Source organism: Staurois parvus, unplaced genomic scaffold, assembly GCF_062004578.1.
Source record: "Staurois parvus isolate SC_StPar_1 unplaced genomic scaffold, SC_StPar_1.0 ptg000144l, whole genome shotgun sequence".
Taxonomy (NCBI): Eukaryota; Metazoa; Chordata; class Amphibia; order Anura; family Ranidae; genus Staurois; species Staurois parvus.
The window spans coordinates 997513-1022344 of NW_028317940.1; the positions used below are offsets into that span (position 1 = coordinate 997513).

General features: G+C 45.9%; 2 protein-coding genes across 2 annotated transcripts; both read right to left on the reverse strand.

Moving 5' to 3' along the window:
• Positions 1-6903: 6903 nt before the first annotated feature.
• LOC149465024 (uncharacterized) lies at positions 6904-15138 on the reverse strand. Its single transcript, XM_089673678.1, has 9 exons — positions 15032-15138; positions 10878-10987; positions 9986-10120; positions 9776-9899; positions 9463-9659; positions 9162-9383; positions 8872-9078; positions 8629-8764; positions 6904-8358 (listed from the first exon to the last, which is right to left on the reverse strand). The coding sequence occupies exons 2-9, from the start codon at positions 10971-10973 to the stop codon at positions 7469-7471; spliced, it is 2007 nt and encodes a 668-aa protein (XP_089529804.1). The 5' UTR covers positions 10974-10987; positions 15032-15138; the 3' UTR covers positions 6904-7468.
• A 7248-nt stretch (positions 15139-22386) lies between these two features.
• LOC149465025 (gastrula zinc finger protein XlCGF53.1-like) lies at positions 22387-24496 on the reverse strand. The gene is made up of 3 exons (XM_089673785.1): positions 24454-24496; positions 23162-23264; positions 22387-22617 (listed from the first exon to the last, which is right to left on the reverse strand). The coding sequence occupies exons 2-3, from the start codon at positions 23255-23257 to the stop codon at positions 22387-22389; spliced, it is 327 nt and encodes a 108-aa protein (XP_089529911.1). The 5' UTR covers positions 23258-23264; positions 24454-24496.
• Positions 24497-24832: the final 336 nt, after the last annotated feature.

Here is a 24832-nt window from a genome sequence, read left to right on the forward strand (position 1 = left end):
CATGATACTGGCAACGGACTGGTGTAGTGATATGTCAATGGCGAATGTCCCGCCCGGCCGTCAATCTGCTATAGACCGGGCGGGAAGGTGTTAAAAAAAAAAAATGGGGTTATAGCTGATAGCTTCAGTCATAACCCTGGTATACCACTTTAAAACCGCAACTTGAGGTCGGCAAGTGGTTATGGTCATGCCACGGCACCTCAATCAGATTTAAGTCCGGACTTTGACTAGGCCACGCCAAAACCCTAATTTTTTTTTTTTAACCATTCAGAGGTGGACTTGCTGGTGTGTTTTGGATCATTGTCCTGCTGCAGAACCCAAGTGCGCTTGAGCTTGAGGTCAGGAACTGATGGCCGGACGTTCTCCTTCAGGATTTTCTGGTAGAGCTCAGAATTCACGGCTCCATTAATTATGGCAAGCCGTCCAGGTCCTGAAGCTGCAAAACAGCCCCAGACCTTCACACTACCACCACCAGGTTTCACTGTTGGTTTGATGTTCTTTTTTATGAAATGCCCTTTTAGTTTTACGCCAGAGGTAACGGGACACACACCTTCTGAAATATTCAAGTCCACCGAATATTCGCCCAAATGTCTTGGGGATAGTCAAGATGTTTTTTGGCAAATGTGATATGAGCCTTTGTGTCGTTTTTGGTCAGCAGCAGCTTTGACCTTGGAACTCGTCCATGTTTGCCTGGTCTCTCTTATTGTTGAATCATGAACACCGACCTTATCTGAGCCAAGTGAGGCCTATAGTTCTGTAGATGTTGTTTTGGCTTCTTTTCTGACCTCCTGGATGAGCCATCGTTGTGCTCTTGGAGTCATTTTGGTCTGCAGGACACTCCTGGGAAGGTTCACCACTGTTCCAAGTTTTCTCAATTTGTGGATAATGGCTCTCACTGTAGTCTGTTGGACCCCCAAAGCCTTAGAAATGGCTTTGTAACCCTTCCCAGACTGATATATGTCAATGACTTGGTTTCCCATCTGTTCTTGAATTTCTGTAGATCGCGGTATGATGTGTTGCTTTTTGAGGACAGAAGTTGCAAACAAGAATGAATTTGCACAGACATACCATCAAGGAACATAAAGAAGATGACCTCTGCACACCTGTAGGACACCATTTCACACAACCAGGCCACACAATGGGAGACCTCAATGTTTTAATTCTGAAAGGAAAATTCAAATCCATTCAGGAAAGAAAAACATTTGAACTAAGAATGATAATTCTATTTGACACAAGAGATAACGGCCTTAATTTGGACATGGGATTCCTCAATCATTATCCTACAGTTTTATGACTATTAGCTAAAGCTTGACTCCCTCTGTGTGAATGTAGTATCCCCCCCCTCCCCCCTCACTTTTGCTGTATCTTATTTGTAGCCTTTTGTGTTTTTTTTTTTCATCCCTTCTAACATTCTGCTTAAACTTTGTGATTTGTAATAGTTCTGCTTGGACTTTGAAGAAGGGGACATACCTCGAAAGCTTGTCCTCCAAATTGTATGTTAGTGCAAATAAAAAAAGTATCACGGACAGTACTGAATTGTTTCTGTCGCAAATGCACTAATACGGCTACAATCACCTCAAGCAAAATGGAAGATACTGCATATAGCTGCATAAAGAAGCAGTTAACTAACCTAATCACAAAGGAAACACAGATCAACAGTGATATTTTCTTTCTCTCAAGATGCAAAAAGAGGAATCTCATACCACAAGGCCTCCGGATTAAAAATCCTTGCGTAAATACAATCAACTCTCCTTATGCAGAAGGACTTTGCAGACGCACCAGTGAGAGATTAAGGAATCACCTCATTCACAAACTGTATGGAAAAAGGGTAACTATCCAGATACAAAAGCAGTCTTTGTTTGAAACCCTAACATCGTTGGACCTACCAACATTAACCAAATCAAGAATGAATTGGAAACTTTACAAAGACAAACACAAAAACTTGCCAAGAATGGGAAGCAAAAAAAACAGAAGCTGCACCAAGAGCAGACCTTTTGGATACAACCTAAACATAAAAGCAACCCAACATCTATACCTCCTACTATCAATGACTTGCAATCTAATCCGGAATCCCAAGGTATCCCTTGTGTAAATGCTGACCTGACTGAAAATGTGGATATACAGAGGAACTTGGAATCATCAACTTGTCAAAGCATAAACTGTCCAAACCAGAATTAACCATCCTCTCCAAAGGCCTTACATTCTGCCCAACCACCAAATTGGATCATTTACAAGTATTGTCAGATATGGAGGATTTCTTCAGGAGACTAAGGCTCAAAGAATATTTCCACAATAATGAAAGGAATCCTAGGACAATGGAGTGCTACACAAAGAAAAAGAACAGCTCACACCTCCACAAGGATGCAACCCCAAACTGGACACCTATATTGATAGCTTCAGATTGCGAGCTACATCCCTGATATCCACCCAGCAAAAGAAAATTCTGTACAATCTTTCACAACTAGAGCAAAGGGCTATACACGATTTGTGCAATAATCAGGCCATCACCATCAAACCAGCGGATAAAGGGGGGAGTAGTTGTTGTGATGGATACAAACAAATACATACAAGAAGGCCAGAGGCAGCTGGAAAATGCCATTTACTATAAAAAACTGGATTATGATCCGACCCAGGACTTTACAAAGCAATTAAAAGGTCTCATTAAAACACTTCCAGCCCACCTACATTCAGAACTTATAAATGCGATTCCGGATCATCCAGAAATCAGGGACTTCTACATGCTGCTTAAAGTCCACAAGCCAGGAAATCCAGGCAGACCCATCATAACAGGTATGAATACACTCACCGAACAAATCTCAGGCTTTGTAGAAAAAATGTTAAAACCGTTAGTCATGAATATTGCTAGTTTCCTGCAAAACACAACTGACTTTCTGAACAAGATCAACAACATCCAGCAATTACCATCTAATACACTTCTAGTGACTATGGATGTAGTATCCCTGTATAGTAATATCCCTCACAAGGATGGATTAGCTGCATGCCACAGATCCTTATCATCCTCACCAAACCACAAATACACTGCTGAGGATGTTACACAGCTCATTGAATTCATACTTACACACAACTACTTTGCCTTCAATAAAGACATCTATCTTCAATGTATGGGTACTGCGATGGGAAGTAAAATGGCACCCCAATATGCCAATTTATTTATGGCTGATCTGGAGGAACAATTCCTGAACAGCATGGAACAAAAACCATACAGATACTATCGCTATATTGATGATATTTTCATCATATGGACAGAAGGTGAAGAAAACCTAAAATAATTTTAATCATTGATCAACACTTTTCATCCATCAATCAAAATAAAAATGGAATACTCAAACACACATGTCAACTTCCTAGACACCACAGTATACATCAGGGATGATACGCTTCACACCTCAATATACAGGAAACCCACTGACAGATGCAACTACCTCCACAGTTCCAGCTTCCACCCCCAACACATGAAACGTGCCATCATACACAGTCAGGCCATCAGATACCACCGAATATGTTCTGACCCAAGAGACAGAGATAAACATCTCGGGACACTAGCAGACTCCTTCCATAAGAAAGGTTACAAGGACAAAACTATCAACACCAGCATAAACACAGCCTTGAGAACACGAAGAGAAAACCTACTTCAGTACAAGGAGAAAAAAACAAACAACCGTGTACCTCTAGTAACCACATACAACCCGGCACTAGAAGGAAGAAGAAAAATAATCAAAGATTTACAACCCATCATAACAGAGGATGGAACTCTGAAAGAAATATTCCAGCAACCCTCAATACTGGCCTTCAGACAACCCCCCCAACCTCAGAAATAAACTAATCAGTAGGAAACTTCCTTCTGATCAAGATGTCACAAATAATGGAATCAAACCCTGCAATAAAAAACGCTGCAAACTGTGCAACCAAATCAATCCACCAAAAAGTGTCAGACACTCAAAAGGGATCTTCAATATCTCCGGATCATAGAGCTGCACCTCCAGTAATGTGTACCTTATCCAGTGCAGAAAATGTAACAAAGGATCTTATGTTGGCGAAACAGGACAGAAGTTGCAAACAAGGATGAATTTGCACAGACATACCATCAAGGAACATAAAGAAGATGATCTCTGCATACCTGTAGGACACCATTTCGCACAACCAGGCCACACAATGGGAGACCTCAATGTTTTAGTTCTGAAAGGAAGATTCAAATCCATTCAGGAAAGAAAAACGTTTGAACTAAGAATGATAATTCTGTGTGAGTGTAGTATCCCCCCCCCCCCTCGCTTTTGCTGTATCTTATCTCTAGCCTCTCTTTTTTTTTTTTCATCCCTTCTAACATTCTGCTTAAACTTTGTGATTTGTAATAGTTCTGCTTGGACTTTGAAGAAGGGGACATACCCCGAAAGCTTGTCCTCAAAACTGTATGTTATTGCAAATAAAAAAAGTATCACGGACAGTACTCAACTGGTAGAGCTCAGAATTCACGGTTCCATTAATTATGGCTAGCCATCCACGTCTTGAAGCTGCAAAGAAGCCCCAGACCATCACATGGACACAGCCGGTGACAGATCACGCTGCTGAGCAGCCCCTCGGCCGCGTGAGCTGCTCATTTTGACAGGACGTCATATGACGCCCAGTCACAACGGCGAGTGTAAAGCCTGGCAGTCAATCTGCTATAGGCCGGGCAGGAAGGTGTTAATAAGGACATCTCTACATCCTTTTGAAACATAATAGTTCAGTACAAATTATGTTGCAATATAACCAATTAATTTGCTCTACAAAAATCAGAAACCTGCAAGCATCTTCCCGACTATAGAAGTAAAACTAAGTGGTCTGTAGTTACTTGGTAAAGACTTTGATCCCTTGCGTAGTGGTACCAAGCCAATCATTAAAGAATCTCTAAAAATTAGAAACAGGAAGTTTTAAAAAAAAACAGAACTCAACTCTTTGAGGACACATGGGTTTAAGTCATGTGGTCAAAGACACACACATAATCTCAGGATAGGGAGACACACCGTGTCAAGAATCAGCTAGTAACCGAGCAAGCAACCCGTTGAGCAGAATGGGTGATGTTAGTGGTTTAAGTGATGAGAATGGAGTTGGTCACGGGACATAGAAAGATGGAGGGGGGGTTTCTCTGTTAGATGTGATCTGAAAGTGAGGAAATAATGAGTTTGAAATAAGGGGGGGGGGAGGAATGATAGATGGGTCTGTGGACTGATGGCCTTATCATTGGAGTATACTACAGACGTCCTGAGGTCTTTTATTAAACTCTTCAGTATCTTCCCACCTATAGAAGTTATACTAACCGGCTTGTAGTTACTTGGTAAAGAATTTGATCCCTTTTTGAATATAGGCACCACATTGGCCTTGTGTATGGGTACTGAGCCAGTAATGAAAGAGTCTTGAAAAATTAGAAATAATGAGTTTGAAACAACAGAACTCAGCTCTTTGAGGACACATGGGTGCAACTCATATGTGAAGACACACACACAACGTCTGGTCAGACACACACCCACACTGCTAGGTCAGAGGCAAATCCTTAAAATCAGGACAGAGACATACAAATTCGAGTCAGAGTCAACTAGTAACCGAGTGAGCAACCTGCCGAGCAGAATGGAAGATGGTGATGTTCTCAGTGATGAGAATGGAGTTGGGGTTCCAGAAACACGGCTTGGTTCCTCCCAAGACTGGGCTGTTTGTATTCCTACTGATCCTCTTCTTTAGAGGGACCCAAGACATAGAAAAGATGGAGGGAGGTTTCTCTATGTTAGATGTGATGTGAAAGTGAGGAAGAAAGATGACCTTGTGGTTGGAGGTGGTGATAGTGCAGAGGAATTACGGGAGGAATGATAGATGGGTCTATGGACTGATGGACTTATCATTGGAGTATACTACAGACGTCCTGAGGTCTATGAGAAGGGGGAGAGTCAGATGTTCCAACAAGGTGATGGTGAGGAGGAGGAATTACGGGTGGAATGATAGATGGGTCTATGGACTGATGGACTTATCATTGGAGTATACTACAGACGTCCTGAGGTCTATGAGAAGGGGGAGAGTCGGATGTTCCAACAAGGTGATGGTGAGGAGGAGGAATTACGGGTGGAATGGTAGATGGGTCTACGGACTGATCATTGGAGTATACTACAGACATCATGAGATCTTTTATTAAACTCTCCAGTATCTTCCCAACTATAGATGTTATACTAACTGGCTTGTAGTTACTGGGTAAAGAATTTGATCCCTTTTTAATTATAAGCACCACATTGGCCTTCTGTAGTGGTACCGAAACAGTATTTAAAGTGTCTGTAAAAATTTGAAATAACAGAACTCAGCTCTTTGAGGGCACATGGGTGCAACTCATATGTGAAGATACACACACAACGTCAAAATCAGGACAGAGACACACAAAGTTGAGGAAAAGTCAACTAGTAACCGAGTGAGCAACCTGCCGAGCAGAATGGGAGATGTTGATGGCTTTAGTGATGAGAATGGAGTTGGTGTTCCAGGAACACAGCTTGGCTCCTCCCAAGACTGGGCTGTTGGTATTCATGCTGATCTTCTTGTTTAGAGGGACATGGGACATAGAAAAGATGGGGGGGGGTTTCTCTCTCTTAGATGTGATGTGAAAGTGAAGAAGAAAGATGATCTTGTGGTTGGAGGTGGTGATGGTGCAGAGGAGGAATTATGGGTGGAATGATAGATGGGTCTATGGACTGATGGACTTATCATTGGAGTATACTATAGACGTCCTGAGGTTTATGAGAAGGGGAAGAGTCCGCTGTTCCAACAAGGACAAGCTGGGAACACCAAACTACTAAGACACAAGATGGAGACTAAAACCTACAGGATGAGCCGTACTTGTAGTGTTAGAGAAAGGAATAAAGGAGAAGAACATTTCTGAAAGCAGATTTTTAATTTTCATTTGTTTGACACTAAAAAATGTGTTAATATATTTGCATTTTGACCATGTAAATATAAAATTGTAAGTCCATGTCATATAGTCTGATCTTCTCTTCATCTACAAGCAAGATCTAGCTCCTCTCTCACCATGATGTCCTCCATGGAAGCTTCTGCTGAACGTCAGGGGAGATCAGACTACTCAGCTAGAGGGTCCCAATCAGCAGTACCCCCCCCCCCCCCTTCTCTCTCACCATCATGTCCTCCATGGAAGATTCTGCTGAAGGTCAGGGGAGATCAGACTTCACTGCTAGAGGGACCCAACCAGCAGTGACACCCCCCCCCCCTTTCTCTCTCCTAGCAGAGGAAGCCAGACACAACTTTGAAGTCTTTAGTGATCTCTGATCTCCTTATAAAGTGTTTCTTCCATGATAAAGATCAGAGGAGCGCTCAGCCACGTGTTTTCTGAGGTGTATATCAAGGTGTGCTTCTTCCCAGTGTGAGATCTCTGATGTACGGCAACATATCATCCATATAGAAGACATTTCCCACACTCAGGACACTAATACACCTCGAGGGTTGTGTGGGATCTCTGATGTTTGGTAAGATAACACTTTTGTGAGAAACCTTTTCCACAATCAGGGCAGGAAAACGGCTTCTCCCCTGTGTGCAATCTAAGATGTCTGGTAAGAATGGGGCTCTGTGAAAAACATTTTCCACACTCGGGGCAGGAATACGGCTTCTCTCCTGTGTGACATCTTTGATGTCTACCAAGATCTGATTTTGATGTAAAACATTTTCCGCACTCGGGGCAGGAATATGGCTTTTCTCCTGAGTGAGATCTCTGATGCCTAACAAGATCGGATTTGTAAGGAAAACATTTCCCGCACTCAGGACAGGAATGAGGCTTCTCTCCTGTGTGAGATCTCTGATGTCTAACAAGATCTGTTTTCCGTGAATAACATTTCCCACACTTAAGGCAGGAATACGGCCTTTCCCCTGTGTGAGATCTTTCATGTATAACAAGTTCTGATTTCTGTTGATAACATTTCCCGCACTCAGGGCAGAGATATGGCTTTTCGTCCATGTGAGATGTCTGATGTCTTGAAAGATGGGCCTGTGAAAAATATATCTTGCACTGAGGAAAAGAAAATGGTTTCTCCTCCATGTGGGATCTCTGATACACAAGGAGACTTTGCTGTGAGCTAAAACTTTTCCCACACTCAGAAGAGGAAAATATCTTCTCCCCCTGAATTCCGGCACCATCCCACAGAACATGAGGTTGCTCAGAGTCAGAGGGATCCCATGGTCTCTCCACACTGGGAAGTCCACCATCCATAGTGGAGCTCATTGTCTTTTCTCCGGCACAATCTCCTGGGATGTCCTCATCTTCCATTTTACAACCTGGAGATAAAGTGAGACGATCCTTTGAGGGTTTCTCCATGGCAGGTCCTGGAAAAATAGAAAAACATCATCAATAGATAGGAGAGGGTTAGTTCACTTCCATCAAGATTCCATCTGGATCAGGGAGATAGGAGGGAGCAGATGTTCTCTGTGGATGTCCCAACCAGCTGGGACTCTTCCCCTCTTCAAAGAGCCTTTGGTCCTCCCAGATCACTTCTACATTTACATCGCCTTGTCAGAGGATCAGGAATCAATGGAGGCTGGGGGGGGGGGGGGCGGTAACAGAGCAGAGATAAGAGAAGAATATATTCTGGTCACCTCTGCTGATCTCTGTAGGAGTGTCCTCCTCTATGAAAGTCCTCCTCATTCCAGCCTCCTCCGTATATTGCTGATCATCCCTCACATACGTCTCTTCTACTTCACCCTCAACTTTCATCTTCATCAGATCTTCACCCTAAACCAACAGAATGGCAGAAAATCTCATCTTGTAGAGTCCACACATCGTCTCCACATATCAGAGTGTTCCATCACTTTATGCTTCCGACCCTCAACTCCACCTACCTGATGATGATGAGGGATGATGATTCCCTCCTGTTTGGAATCCCGGGAATACAGAGGACGAGGACATCTCTCTGGTGGGTTCCTGGTATTAGGTGGCTCCATAATATCCTTGCGTACATCTGAAAACTCCTTCATCACACCATACTCCCCATCCTCCTCTTTATAATCTTCGATAATAACAATATTATAATCCCCTAGAATTCCACTCTGAATATAGAAAAATAATTAATTATTGCAACAAACATGTTTATGTATCAAATCATAACTACCAGAGATTGTTCAGTTTCTACCTGATCATGGTGAGGGATGGTGTGACCTTCCTGTGTGGAATCCCAGGAATACAGAGGATGGTGACATCTCTCTGGTGGGTTTCTCTTATTAGGTGGTTCCATCATAATGTCCTTGAAGAGATTCTTGTGTCCTTCAGAAAGCTCCTTCATCACACTATACTCATTGTTCTCCTCTTTATACTCTTTTTTTACAACAAAATTATAATCTCTGAGGTTTCCACTCTAAATATATAAGAAAAAAATACTGAAACAAACATCCTCACGTATAAATCAGAACTACCAATAATTGTTCCTCATCTACCTGATGGTGGGGGATGGTGTGACCTTCCTGTGTAGAATCCCGGGAATACAGAGGATGGGGACATCTCTCTGGTGGGTTCCCATGACTAGATTCATCTACCTGATGAAGGTGTGGGATGGTGTGACTTTCCTGTGTGGAATCCCGGGAATACAGAGGATGGGGACATCTCTCTGGTGGGTTCCCATGACTGGATCCATCTGTAGGAAACACACACACTGACTGAATCCATTGCTTCTATGTGTTTATCAGATGATGGGGGATCTAGGTGGAACCTCCGTACTGCTCTCTCCTTTCCAATAAAGTCTCCTCTTACCCGGTGATGTGAGGGGCGGCTGATTGTCCATCATGACGTCCTTGTAGAGGTCCTTGTGTCCTTCTAAATACTCCCACTCCTCCATGGAGAAATAGACAGCGACACCCTGACACCTTATAGGAACCTGACACACACAATGATACAGTCACCATCCAGACACATCCCTTGTCTGTTACTGGAGAATGTCCCAGAATTCCCGGCACCGCTCACCTCTCCTGTCAGCAGCTCCATCATCTTCTTGGTGACTTCTAGAATCTTCTTGTTGATGTGTTTCTCAGGTGTCAAGGAGTGAGGTGGAGGCACTGTGATGGTTACATGGTCACCAGATTTTGTGTGAGTACAACTCTGTAAGAAAACACTAACAGTAAGGTTGTATCCTATTCCCAGAATCCTCCTCACCTCTCCGGTCAGGTCTGTGTTTTATTACTAGAGATGAGAGTGATGTCATGTGACCTCCCAGAATCCTCCTCACCTCTCCGGTCAGGTCTGTTTTATTACTAGAGATGAGAGTGATGTCATGTGACCTCCCAAAATCCTCCTCACCTCTCCGGTCAGGTCTGTTTTATTAATAGAGATGAGAGTGATGTCATGTGACCTCCCAGAATCCTCCTCACCTCTCCGGTCAGGTCTGTGTTTTATTAATAGAGATGAGAGTGATGTTATGTGACCTCCCAGAATCCTCCTCAACTCTCCGGTCAGGTCTGTGTTTTATTAATAAAGATGAGAGTGACGTCATGTGACCTCCCAGAATCCTCCTCACCTCTCCGGTCAGGTCTGTGTTTTATTAATATAGATGAGAGTGATGTTATGTGACCTCCCAGAATCCTCCTCACCTCTCCGGTCAGGTCTGTTTTTTATTAATAGAGATGAGAGTGACGTCATGTGACCTCCCAGAGTCCGTGTTTTATTAATAGAGATGAGAGTGACGTCATGTGACCTCCCAGAATCCTCCTCACCTCTCCGGTCAGGTCCGTGTTTTATTAATAGAGATGAGAGTGACATCATGTGACCTCCCAGAATCCTCCTCACCTCTCCGGACAGGTGTGTGTTTTATTAATAGAGATGAGAGTGATGTCATATGACCTCCCAGAATCCTCCTCACCTCTCCGGTCAGCAGGTAGATGATCTCTAGGGTGAGGTTTAGTATCTTCTCAGTCATGTGACTCTGGTCCTCCTCCATCCTCATTGGTGCCGTCATCTATGAAGGTTTACCTGTAGACAGATAACATTGATAACAGCCAATTATCTGGATTGGTATTGGTTGTGGAATATTGGGATGATGATGATGATATTTGGAAGGAAGGAGAAGATTGCAGTTTCATATAATTCTGGGTTGAGGGAAAAGTTCTGTGCATGCACCATAACCCCTGGCCAGGTTTCAAGAAGATGCATAAGGACCATTGGAATTGGTGAGAGGCCCTCTGGCCCTTGTTTAATATTGACCCTGCTATTGTTTCTTCATTGCTGGTTAAAGTTGCTGTCTGTGGAGAAGCCTTGCACCCTTTACTTTTTTCCACTGGATTATAAATACTCTCATGTGAGAGATCCAAAGAGAGAACTAAGTGTTCGTAGACCGACCAGCCAGTGGTTAGATAATGCTTCTTTAACTCTCAGTTTGATCGCCTAGAATCACGGGTGTCAAACTGGCAGCCCTCCAGCTGTTGCCAAACTATAAGTCCCATGAGGCATTGCAAGGTTGACAGTTACAAGTATGACTCCCAAAGGCAGAGGAATGATGGGACTTGTAGTTTCGCAACAGCTGAAAGGCCGCCAGTTTGACACCCCTAGCCCTAGATAGTTTGCTGTTCTTAAAAACAGATTTGCATATTGCCTGTCTTGTTACAATTGTGTGCTGCTTCACATGCTCTATTGAGTTGCATTATCATAGGTGGTTGTTTTGCTCGGGTTTTTTCGCCTGTTCATTAAAGCCCATTGAAAGCCACAAGAGTGTCGGGGAGAGTGGTGCTTCTTTCAGAGACATGGGCACTGGGAACCCAAGGAAAACAGCAGCTCCCTCAGGGGTAAGCCCTACACACCATCCATCATTGGCTGCCATACTTCCGCAGCATCGTCCATCAACGCACCCTGCTGCCCACTTTACTCCTTCAGGGGTACGTCCTACAGAGGCAATACACCACATATACAAAAACACAACTTACAAAGGAGACAGTTTTAGAATCACGTATGCTGAATACACCACAACCTGGTTCAAGGGCAAAGTTTTGACCTCCTAAGTCTTGACTTAAGGGGTACCCTAACCATGGGAGATATACACACAGGGCTAAAACACACGGTCCCTACTGAGCCACTATCCCATTGGCCACTGGTAAATGTCTGTTGGTGGCTGGCGTTGCGGCCCTAAGTCTACGTTGGAGCACTCCTCTTAGAGTTTTGTAATCCCAACAAGAAAGGGGAGACTCTCCAAAACAAAAATCTCGGGGGGTTCTGAGAAAGGGGTAATGTTGTCTCTTTAGGCAGGAATGTACCCAATATGGTGGCAGAAAACCTCTCCCTACTTTGGAGTCCATCACAAAGATTCTTTCCTGGGTGGAATGTCTAATGGTGGCTGGCACTGGGGCCCTAAGTCTACGTTGGATCGGTCTTGAAGAAGGAGCTCTGCGCATGCTCTGAAACGCATCACTGCTTCATGCACATGTCACTTCCGGTCAGTGGACAGCGTGTGCTCCAGCGGTCCGGACAGAGCTGCCGCCATCTTTAACTCCTCTTCTCAAGCTCCCCTTGCAGCTGCTGGCTGGCACAGCGGCTCCATCGCTTAGAGGACAGAGCCCTGCCATTGACGGATTACATTAGAGCCTGTTTATGCTACCACATTGTAAGTGTTTTTAACTGCACTTAGAAGCGCCTTCCTGTTTAATCTTCTTCTGCACAGAGTTTACTTCCGCTCTTTAGAAGTGCTGCTCAGTACCGGTTTTCCTATACATCATCCATCATTGGCTGCCATACTTCCACAGCATCGTCCACCGATGTGCCCTGCTACCCACTTTACTCCCTCAGGGGTAGGCCCTACAGAGGCAATAAACCACATATACAAAAACACAACTTACAAAGGAGACAGTATCACTCACATCCTCAACTTCTCTCCAACCACAACCCCCCTTGGTTACTCTCCAAAAAACAAAAATCTCGGGGGGTTCTGAGAAAGGGGTAATGTTGTCTCTTTAGGCAGGAATGTACCCAAGATGGTGGCAGAAAACCTCTCCCTACTTTGGAGTCCATCACAAAGATTCTTTCCTGGGTGGAATGTCTAATGGTGGCTGGCACTGGGGCCCTAAGTCTACGTTGGATCGGTCTTCAAGAAGGAGCTCTGCGCATGCTCTGAAACGCGTCACCGCTTCATGCGCATGTCACTTCCGGTCAGTGGACAGCGTGTGTTCCAGCGGTCTGGATAGAGCTGCCGCCATATTTAACTCCTCTTCTCAAGCTCCCCTTGCAGCTGCTGGCTGGCAAAGCGGCTCCATCACTTAGAGGACAGAGCCCTGCCATTAACGGATTACATTAGAGCCTGTTTATACTACTACATTGTAAGTGTTTTTAACCGCTTTTATTAAAAGTTGACCTGGAATACTGCACTTAGAAGCGCCTTCCTGTTTCATCTTCTTCTGCACAGAGTTTGCTTCCACTCTTTAGAAGTGCTGCTCAGTACCGGTTTTCCTATACATCATCCATCATTGGCTGCCATACTTCCACAGCATCGTCCACCGATGCGCCCTGCTACCCACTTTACTCCCTCAGCGGTAGGCCCTACAGAGGCAATAAACCACATATACAAAAACACAATTTACAAAGGAGACAGTATCACTCACATCCTCAACTTCTCTCCAACCACAACCCCCCTTGGTTACTCTTAAAGGCTGTCCTGGCCCCTTGCCAAGCCTCCTGTTGGGGAGCACACACTAGTCAGTACTCAGATCCAACCACTGCTTCTAGAACTTTCTCCAAAGTCCTAGAGCAGGGGGAAATTCCAGAGCCTCTCAGCTCTGATCACAATTTGACCCCTGCTAGCTATCACGCCCAGACCTCTACTCAGCCGTAACTAACAAATGGAGTCTAGCTCCCCCTTGCCGACTAGAAGGGTGCTACATATATATATTACAGCTTTGACTGTCATTGGCTCCCAAGGGAGCTACGGGTGCTTGCCCCCGCCGCTGTGTCCCTAGAAACTAGCTGTGTAAGAAAAAGGTTGGGGATAGCAGTGACATCACAGGCCATATCTGGTTAGTGATGTCACCATTATCTCTGCCCTTTCCATAATATAGCTGGCGGGGAGCTGTCATTTGGCTAGCGGCACCATCAGGATCAGCCGTGTGTGCTGGGTTGTTGCTTTCGGTGAGTTGGTGTGCATCGAGATTGAGGATGAAGTTACAAACTGGGACATTTTTGGGGATTTTTCTTTTTTTTTCTTTTAATAAAGGATTTGTCACTATGTATTTCATAATCGTTCATGTGTGGGGGGGATCTGCAGTCCCCCACAACCACTGGCTCTCTGTCCTCATCAACACGGGGCCAGGTTTGTCAGGGCGCATGTTTTCTTCGCCTTCCTAGCCGGCTGCATTCTCAGTGTAAGGGTCTGGTATTGGTTTTTAGGGGGACCTCAGGCATTTATTATTTATTTACTTTCCTTGAGGTAACACTTTAAAAAAAAAAGGAAGCTGGCGTTGAAATGTCATTTGCTGACAATTTTAAAAACTTTTTGTCCTGCAGCGCGTTCTGTACATCGCAGAGGTGCGCCCCTTCACAGGCAGGATGAGGACACCCCTCACACCATGTTATATAAAAGGAACTGGGCATTAATCACATTAAGTAGGAATTGTATGTAGCAGCTTCTGTTAAAAGATGCCACAGTGACTATGGAGGAAGAGGACAGACGTGATGGTGGAGGAAGAGGACGGGCGTGACGATGGAGGGAGAGGACGGATGTGACGGTGGAGGAAGAGGACAGGTGTGACGGTGGAGGAAGAGGACAGGCGTGACAGTGGAGGAAGAGCGTGACGGTGGAGGAAGAGGACGGGCGTGATGGTGGAGGAAGAGGACGGGCGTGATGGTGGAGGAAGAGGACGGACGTGACGATGGAGGAGAGGACGGATGGACGTGACGATAGAGGAAGAGGACGGATATGACGGTGGAGGAAGAGGACGGACATGACTATGGAGGAAAAGGACGGACATGACGATGGAAGAAGAGGACGGACATGACAGGGAGTTACTGGGTGTAAATAGAAAATAAAATCTTTTTTACCTCCTCTGCTGCCAGTCCCTGCAATGCCTTCTCTCTACTTCCTCCAAAGAGCCATTCACGGGAACCGTCTTATTTATACCTGACATCACTTCCTGTCTGTCCCTGACATCACTTCCTGCCTCTCATAGCGACTTCCTGTCTGGGTAGAAGTGAGATTACCCACCACATGGATCTCAGAGGTACTGCCGCCCCGAGAAACATCTCGTAGCATGACCCCGGCCATGTGCTGGGTGTGTATGGACCGTATATTCATATAGATGCTACTCCCCTAAGAAACTCAGCAGGCACACGGTTTTGAAGGGTTCTTTACCAGGTATCCCGAACCACCACTAAAAACACTGAACCTTGGGGTCCCCCACTAATAACACTGAGCCTTGGGGTACACCACTAATAACACTGAGCCTTGGGGTTCACCACTAATAACACTGAGCCTTGGGGTACATCACTAATAACACTGAGCCTTCGAGTACCCCACTAATAACACTGAACCTTGGAGTACCCCACTAATAACACTGAGCCTTGGGGTTCACCACTAATAACACTGAGGCTTGGGGTACCCCACTAATAACACTGAACCCTGGGGTTCACCACTAACACTGAGCCTTGGGGTTCACCACTAAAAACACTGAGCCTTCGGGTACCCCACTAATAACACTGAGCCTTGGGGTTCTCCACTAACAATACTGAGCCTTGGCGTACACCCTGATCCTTAGGGTACACCAATAACACTGAACCTTGGGGTACACCAACAATAAAACTGAACCTTGGGGTACACCCATTAATATGGAACCTTGATGTACCCCACTAATAAAACTAAACCTTGGGGTTCATCACTAATAACACAGAATTTTTGGGTACACCACTAATAAAACTGAACCTTGGGGTACACCAATAACACTGAACCTTGGGGTTCACCACTAACATGGAACCTTGAGGTACCCCACTGATAACATTGAACCTGGAGGTTCACCTCTAATAACACTGGAGCTTGGGGTTCACCACTAACACAGAACCTTGAGGTACACCACTGATGACACTGAACTTTGGGGTACACCACTGATGACATTGAACCTTGGGGTTCACCACTAATTACACAGAACCTTGAGGTAGACCACTTATAACATTGAACCTTGGGGTTCACCTCTAATAACACTGAACCTTGAGGTAGACCACTTATAACATTGAACCTTGGGGTTCACCAACACCAAACTTTGGGTACACCACAAATAACACTGAACCTTGGGGTACACCACTAATAACACTGAACCTTGGGGTACACCACTAACAACACTGATCCTTGCGGTACCCCATTAGTAACATGGAACCTTGAGGTACACCACTAATTACAAGAAAAGTCTGGTAGTGTGACCCCGGCCTTGTGCTGGGTGTGTATGGACTGTATGTCCTCATAGAGGGGTCACCTCCACTCCCACCAAGGGGGACAGAAATATATTCCCGATCGGGATGAGTGGAGGGATTTTGATTCTGCAGCAAGATTGAGTCATAATTAGTCTCTAATATGTTACTTTGTGCCACTGCTTATGAGATATTTACTTGCAAAAACCTTCCCATAGTGACTTTGAAACCCATGTGATGTCCCCATTCATCCAAAGAAGACTTGGGCAGTGGTGGAACTGTCCTTATCAGATATATCCAGCAATACTCAGTTCATCTGCAGCAGAGTAGCCAGAAGAGCCCCATACCCGAGTACAGAAGGAATGGGGAATCACACCCTCTCCTTTAGAGATGGGAGCCTCTGGGGAATGGATGCAAAGAAGCCCAGCAGAGAGGAAAGGATGGAAGAGACCACAGACCCCCTATATGGTAGCATGAGGTAGCCAATGTCTAGGGTGCAAGGCAGCAGGCCAATATGAGAAGGTGGAACTTCAAAGGACTGCTGGGTGCCCCATGATGATGCCTGCAATTCCCACATTGACCAGACACCTGATTCTGGGGCATTGAGGAGGGGGACAAATCCAGAGTGCTGCAACTCTAGTATTTGAGTAGCTCACATGGCAAGGCTTTAGATCTGGTACAGTGGGAGTGACAGCAGGAATGGTGATGCAAGACTGCCAAGGAGACTCAATAAAGGGGAGCACCTGCAAGGGTAGGCAGCATGAAACTAATTATGGGAGGTCTCGCTTGTTCCCACCAAAGCAGTCAGGGTGGTTCCAGATGCTTCCATCACAACTAAAGTATTTCAGCAGCTCCGAAGACAAGGCTTTACATCAGTTCAGTGGGAGTGACAACAGGAATGGGAATGCAACCTCAGGAAAAAGCTTTGTTAAAAGGGCCCGCCTGCAAGGACAGCCAGCCTGAACCTAGTTTTGGAAGGTCTCATTTGTGCCCAGCAAAGCAGTCAGGGTAGTTCCAGATGCTTCCATCACAACTAAAGTATCTCAGCAGCTCCGAGGACAAGGCTTTACATCAGTTCAGTGGGAGTGACAACAGGAATGGGAATTCAACCTCAGGAAGAAGCTTTGTTAAAGGGGCCCACCTGCAAGGACAGGCAGCCTGAACCTTGTTTTGGAAGGTCTCATTTGTGCCCAGCAAAGCAGTAAGGGAGGTTCCAGATGCTTTCATCACAACTAAAGTATCTCAGCAGCTCCGAGGACAAGGCTTTACATCAGTTCAGTGGGAGTGACAACAAGAATGGGAATACAACCTCAGGAAGAAGCTTTGTTAAAGGGGCCCGCCTGCAAGGACAGGCAGCCTGAACCTAGTTTTGGAATGTCTCATTTGTACCCAGCAAAGCAGCTAGGGTGGTTCCAAGCACTTCCACCATGAGGGTCATTTTCTCTGGCCAGGCAGGGGATGCATCTGTGGTGTTCTTCAACCTCTGCAGGAAGATGCCTAGAGGGAAGGCTAGGTCTTACTTGGGAGAAAGCATTCTCCAGAGGAGGACAAGCGGTCACCATTACCTCCTTGGTGATCTATGTACAGAGCAGATGATTACAAAGCATTAAGCAGCTTTTTTGTAACCCTCAGAACCTTCAGCTTGCGTCTGGTGGTACCCAGTACAGACTTTTTCTATGAGTGCTGCCTGTATCTATAAACATGCCGTTAGTCAATGTCTCTACTGCTCGAAAGTTTACTAATAGCTTATCGAACCGTGCTATGATCGAAGCAGTGCTCCTGGTTTGATTCAGTTGCAGTCTGGGGCTGACCGGCAATGGAAATCCCCCATTCCCGAAATGTGATGGGAACCCAAATGCTCCCTTTATTCACGTAGAAATAAAAGAAGGTTTTTATGAGCTATGATTAGGAATAAAGAGGGGGAAAAAAAAATCTATCTGTAGGAAACTGACTATGGAGGAGGATGGACATAATAATGGAGGAGGAGGACAGACACGACGATGGAGGAAGAGGACAGACGTGACGATGGAGGAAGAGCACGGACATGACGATGGAGGAAGAGGACGGACGTGATGATGGAGGAAGAGGACAGATGTGACGATGGAGGAAGAGGACGGACATGACGATGGAGGAAGAAGACAGATGTGACAATGGAGGAAGAGGACAGACGTGACAATGGAGGAAGAGGATGGACATGACGATGGATTACTGGGTGTACATATAAAATAAGATCTTATTACCTCCTCTGCTGCCATTTCCAGCAATGTCTCCTCTCTACTTCCTCCCGAGTTCCCTCTTACATGGGACTTCTTATTTATACCTGACATCACTTCCTGGCTATACTTGACATCATTTCCTGTCTTCCATACAGACTTCCTGTCTGTGAAGAAGTGAGATCACCACTTTGTGGAGTTCAGAGGAACTGATTTAATAGGAGAACAGGCAGGGAACCCTTGTTCGATCTGAACCTCATCCCTAGCAGAGACACAAATGCAGCACAAGGGCAGAGAGACACACAGTGTTGGGGCAGAGTCAACCAACAACTGAGAAACCAAACCAAGCCCAACAACTTGCCGAGCAGAATGGGAGATGTTGTTGGTGTCAGTGATGAGAATGGAGTTGGTGTTCCAGAAACACGGCTTGACTCCTCCCAAGACTGGGCTGTTTGTATTCATGCTGATCCTCTTGTTTAGAGGAACACGGGACATAGGAAAGATGGAGGGGGGAGGGGGGTTTCTCTATGTTAGATGTGATGTGAAAGTGAGGAAGAAAGATGATCTTGTGGTTGGAGGTGGTGATGGTGGGAATTACGGGAGGAATGATAGATGGGGCTATGGACTGATGGACTTAAGATGGAGACTAAAACCTACAGGATGGGCCGTACTTGTAGTGTTAGAGGAAGGAATAAAGGAGAAGAACATTTCATCACACAAATCTGAAGGAAGACTTTTATCAACCAACTTACAAAGAATATCATGAGTTTATGAATGGCAATATTTAAACTTCATTTAATTTACACTAAAAACTGTGTTAAAATATTAACATTTATATCAGGCAAATATGAAATGTTGCATCTGAAAATGTCAGGCTGATAACTACTGCAATGAAATGGTCGGTCCTGCCATGTAGTCTGATCTCCCCTTCTCTTCATCCACAAGCAACAGCTAGCTCCTCCCTCACCATGATGTCCACCATGGAAGGTCAGGGGAGCTCAGACTACACTGCTAGAGGGACCCAACCAGCAGTAACCCCCCCACCTTATCTCTCACCATGATGTCCTCCATGGAAGCTTCTGTTGAAGGTCAGGGGAGATCAGACTACACTGCTAGGAGGGACCCAACCAGCAGTGACCCCCCCCCTTCTCTCTCACCATGATGTCTTCCTATGAAGCCTCTGCTGAAGGTCAGGGGAGATCAGACTACACGGCTAGAGGGACCCAACCCCCCCCCCCTCTGTCAGGGAAGAACTTCGCATGTGTGCCAACGCCAGGTTTCCGATGCCCGTGTCGGTGCACATACGCACACGGTTGCATGCACCCGAGTGCACAGGCGGGCTATTTAAACCCCTGCTACAAACAGAATGGTGCCTTCTGGTCTACTGCGTCCTGTATCTGTATCCTGACTCCTGTGATCTACCTGCTTGACTCTGACTACGACTGAACTCCGACTGCAGCAACCTGGCTTTCCCTTTGACTATCCGCTTGCCTATTCCTCTGTACCTGATCCGTCCGATTGATCCAGACCCGGCCTGCCTGACTATTCTACCTCTCCTGCCTGTAACTACCTCTGGCTACCAGCTGCCACGGCCATCTGCATCTCAGCTACACCTCTCTGCTGCTGCACCTGCATCCTGGTCTTCCGGGTATTTCAGCTGCCAGCTGTCACCGCAGACCTGTCAGGCCCCTCCCAGCTCGATACCTCCTGTCTACCCTATCAGGGGTCCCGAACGGGAGTGGTAAGAGGACGCCCTGTCTCCACATCAGGCTCCACCACCAGGTACGTTACACCCTGCTTCTCTCTCACCATGATGTCCTCCATGGAAGCTTCTGCTGAAGGTCAGGGGAGATCAGACTACACTGCTAGAGGGACCCAACTAGCAGTGACCCCCCTCCTTCTCTCTCACTTTGATGTCCTCCATGGAAGCTTCTGCTGAAGGTCAGGGGAGATCAGACTACACTGCTAGAGGGACCCAACCAGCAGTGACCCCCCCTCTTCTCTCTCCCAGCAGAGGAAGCCAGACACAACTTTGAAGTCTTTAGTGATCTCTGATCTCCTTATAAAGTGTTTCTTCCATGGTAAAGATCAGAGGAGCGCACAGCCACGTGTTTTCTGAGGTGTATATCAAGGTGTGCTTCTTCCCAGTGTGAGATCTCTGATGTCCGGCAACATATGATTCATATGAAAGACATTTCCCGCACTCGGGACACCTCGAGGGTTGTGTGGGTTCTCTGATGTTTGGTAAGACAAGACTTCAGTGAAAAACATTTCCCACACTCAGGGCAGCAATACGGCTTCTCCCCCGTGTGAGATCTTTGATGTACAATTAGGTCTGATTTCTGTGAGTAACATTTTGTGCACTCTGGGCAGGAATATGGCCTGTCCCCGGCATGAAATTTTTGATGTCTGACAAGTGCTGACTTCCTTGGAAAACATTTTCCGCACTCAGGGCAGGGAAAGAGCTTTTCCCGCGTATGGCATATCTGATGTTCAATAAGATTTGATTTCCACGAAAAACATTTTCCACACTCAGGACAGGAATACGGCTTCTCATCCATGTGCGACCTCTGATGTCTGGTAAGAATGAACTTCTGTGAAAAACATTTCCCGCACTCAGGGCAGGAATATGGTTTCTCCCCCGTGTGAGATCTTTGGTGTATAACGAGGTCTGATTTATGTGAATAACCTTTTCCACACTCAGGGCAGGAATGTGGCTTTTTGTCCATGTGTAATCTCCGATGTCTGGTAAAGCTGCTCCTTTCAGAAAAACATTTCCCGCACGCAGAACAGGAGTACGGCTTCTCACCCGTGTGAGATCTCTGATCTACAGAAAGGTTTGGTGCAAAGTAAAAACTTTCGCCACATTTAGGACAGGAAAAATTCTCATCCCCCCGAATTCCAGAATCATCCCACCCAGTATGAGGTTGCTCACAGTCCGAGGGATCCCATGGTCTCTCCACACTGGGAAGTCCACCATCCATAGTGGAGCTCATTGTCTTTTCTCCGGCACAATCTCCTGGGATGTCCTCATCTTCCATTTTACAACCTGGAGATAAAGTGAAACGATCCTTTGAGGGTTTTTCCATGGCGGGTCCTGGAAAAATAGAAAAGCATCATCAATAGATAGGAGAGGGTTAGTTCACTTCCATCAATATTCCATCTGGATCAGGGAGATAGGAGGGAGCAGATGTTCTCTGTGGATGTCCCAACCAGCTGGGACTCCTCCCCACTTCAGTCAAGGGGCCTTTGGTCCTCCCAGAGCACATCTACATTTACATCGCCTTGTCAGAGGACTAAGAACCAATGGGGACTGGCCCTACTCTGAAAAACATGATCACTAGATAGGAGAGGGTTCGTTCACTTCCATCAAGATTCCATCTGGATCAGGGAGAGATTTATGATGACATTTAGCAATAAGTCTGCTGGAAGAAGAGGGATCCACCCAAGTGTCATAGATCAACTGATCTGATACTTGTACTTCCACAGATCAGCAGCAGCGCTGATCTGATACTTGTACTTCCACAGATCAGCAGCAGCGCTGATCTGATACTTGTACTTCCACGGATCAGAAGTAGCTGAATCCATTGTTTCTATGTGTTTATCAGATGATGGGGGATCTAGGAGGACCCTCCGTACTGCTCTCCCCTTTCCAATAAAGTCTCCTCTTACCCGGTGATGTGAGGGGCGGCTGATTGTCCATCATGACGTCCTTGTAGAGGTCCTTGTGTCCTTCTAAATACTCCCACTCCTCCATGGAGAAATAGACAGTGACACCCTGACACCTTATAGGAACCTGAAACACACAATGATACAGTCACCATCCAGACACATCCCTTGTCTGTTACTGGAGAATGTCCCAGAATTCCTGGCACCTCTCACCTCTCCTGTCAGCAGCTCCATCATCTTCTTGGTGATTTCTAGAATCTTCTGCATGTTGTGTCTCTCAGGGTTTAGTGAGTCACATGAAGGCACTGTGATGGTCATATGATCACCTGACTTCAGAAGAGGAAATCTCTGTATTGAGGAACCAATAGGAACATCATGTTAGACTCCCAGAATCCTCCTCACCTCTTCGGTCAGGTCTGTGTGATGTCATGTGACCTCCCAGAATCCTCCCCACCTCTCCGGTCAGGTCTGTGTTTTATTAATAGAGATGAGAGTGATGTCATGTGACCTCCCAGAATCCTCCTCACCTCTCCGGTCAGGTCTGTGTTTTATTAATAGAGATGAGAGTGATGTCATGTGACCTCCCAGAATCCTCCCCACCTCTCTGGTCAGGTCTGTGTTTTATTAATAGAGATGAGAGTGATGTCATGTGACCTCCCAGAATCCTCCTCACCTCTCCGGTCAGGTCTGTGTTTTATTAATAGAGATGAAAGTGATGTCATGTGACCTCCCAGAATCCTCCCCACCTCTCCGGTCAGGTCTGTGTTTTATTAATAGAGATGAGAGTGATGTCATGTGACCTCCCAGAATCCTCCTCACCTCACCGGTCAGGTCTGTGTTTTATTAACAGAGATAAGAGTGATGTCATGTGACCTCCCAGAATCCTCCTCACCTCTCCGGTCAGCAGGTAGATGATCTCCAGGGTGAGATTTAGTATCCTCTCAGTCATGTGACTCCGGTCCTCCTCCATCCTCATTGATGTGGTCATGTGATCTCTGTAGATGGATAGAGGAGAATTATTAGGACTGTGTTGGTTGTACAATATAGGATGGGGATATAAGGGGTTAATAGATCAGCTTCCCCCAATAGCACTTGGCACATGTAAATTAGGGTTTATCCTGTTTCTTGCCCCCCCCTGCAGTCCTGTTATTGTTTCATCTGTCCTTTAGCCAATTTGCACTGATACAGAAATATATAAAAAAGAAAATGACAAAAATTCATATGATGAACCAAGATCACATCTCACAGATCAATAATAGATCGTATGACATTGTAACTGATAATAATAAAACTATAAAACCAAGAACCAATATTCCATCTCACAGATCAATATAACAGAAGAGGACACGCCACTGTCACCAATAAAAATATTTTTTAAAAAATGGATCTCATACAAAACCGCATAAAACTCGAGTTGTTCTTCAATAATACTATAAATAATAAAAATGCATTGGGAACAAATGAGATCCACAAACATGATCCCAGATATCAGCCAGAGTACGGAAAGTCGTTTGTTCGCACGGAGAACACACTGCGAGCTGAACCCAAATCCCATCCCCATCACAGAAGACTGCTAAGGTGACATCTCCACAATGAGGAGAATGTTCCGGCCCCAGAAGTGGGAGAATGTTCTGCCCCTGAAGGGGTTAATCTGGGTTCCCACACTATATATGTGTGTATCATCATCTGCTGGAGATAAAAGACGTCACAGTGACTATGGAGGAAGAGGATGGATGTGACTATGGAGGAAAAGGACGGATGTGACGGTGGAGGAAGAGGAAGGACGTGACGGTGGAGGAAGAGGAAGGACGTGACGGTGGAGGAAGAGGACGGGCGTGACGGTGGAGGAAGAGGACGGGCGTGACGGTGGAGGAAGAGGACGGGCGTGACGGTGGAGGAAGAGGACGGGCATGACGGTGGAGGAAGAGGGCGGGCGTGAAGGTGGAGGAAGAGGACGGGCGTGACGGTGGAGGAAGAGGGCGGGCGTGAAGATGGAGGAAGAGGGCGGGCGTGACGATGGAGGAAGAGGACAGGCATGACTATGGAGGAAGTAAAGGACAGGAACGACGATGAAGGAAGAGGATGGGCGTGGCGGTGGAGGAGGAGGATGGGCGTGATGGTGGAGGAAGAAGACGGACATGATGAGAGGTTCCTGGGTGTAAATATGAAATAAGATCTTATTACCTCCTCTGCTGCCACTTCCAGCAATGTCTCCTCTCTACTTCCTCCCCAATCACCTCTCACCCGGAACTTCCTGTCTGTCCCTGACAGCACTGCCTGTCTTCCATAGAGACTTCCTGTCTGGGTAGAAGTGAGATCACCACCTTATGGAGCTCAGAGGAACTGCAGCCCTGAGAACCGTCTGGTAGTGTGACCCCGGCCTTGTGCTGGGTGTGTATGGACTGTATGTCCTCATAGATGTAACTCCAAAAGGAAAATCAGCAGACATCTGGTTTTGAGAGATTCTCGACTGGGTATCCCAAACCTTGGAGTACACCACTAATAACACTGAACCTTGGGGACCACCACTGACAACACTGAACCTTTTGGACCACCACTAATA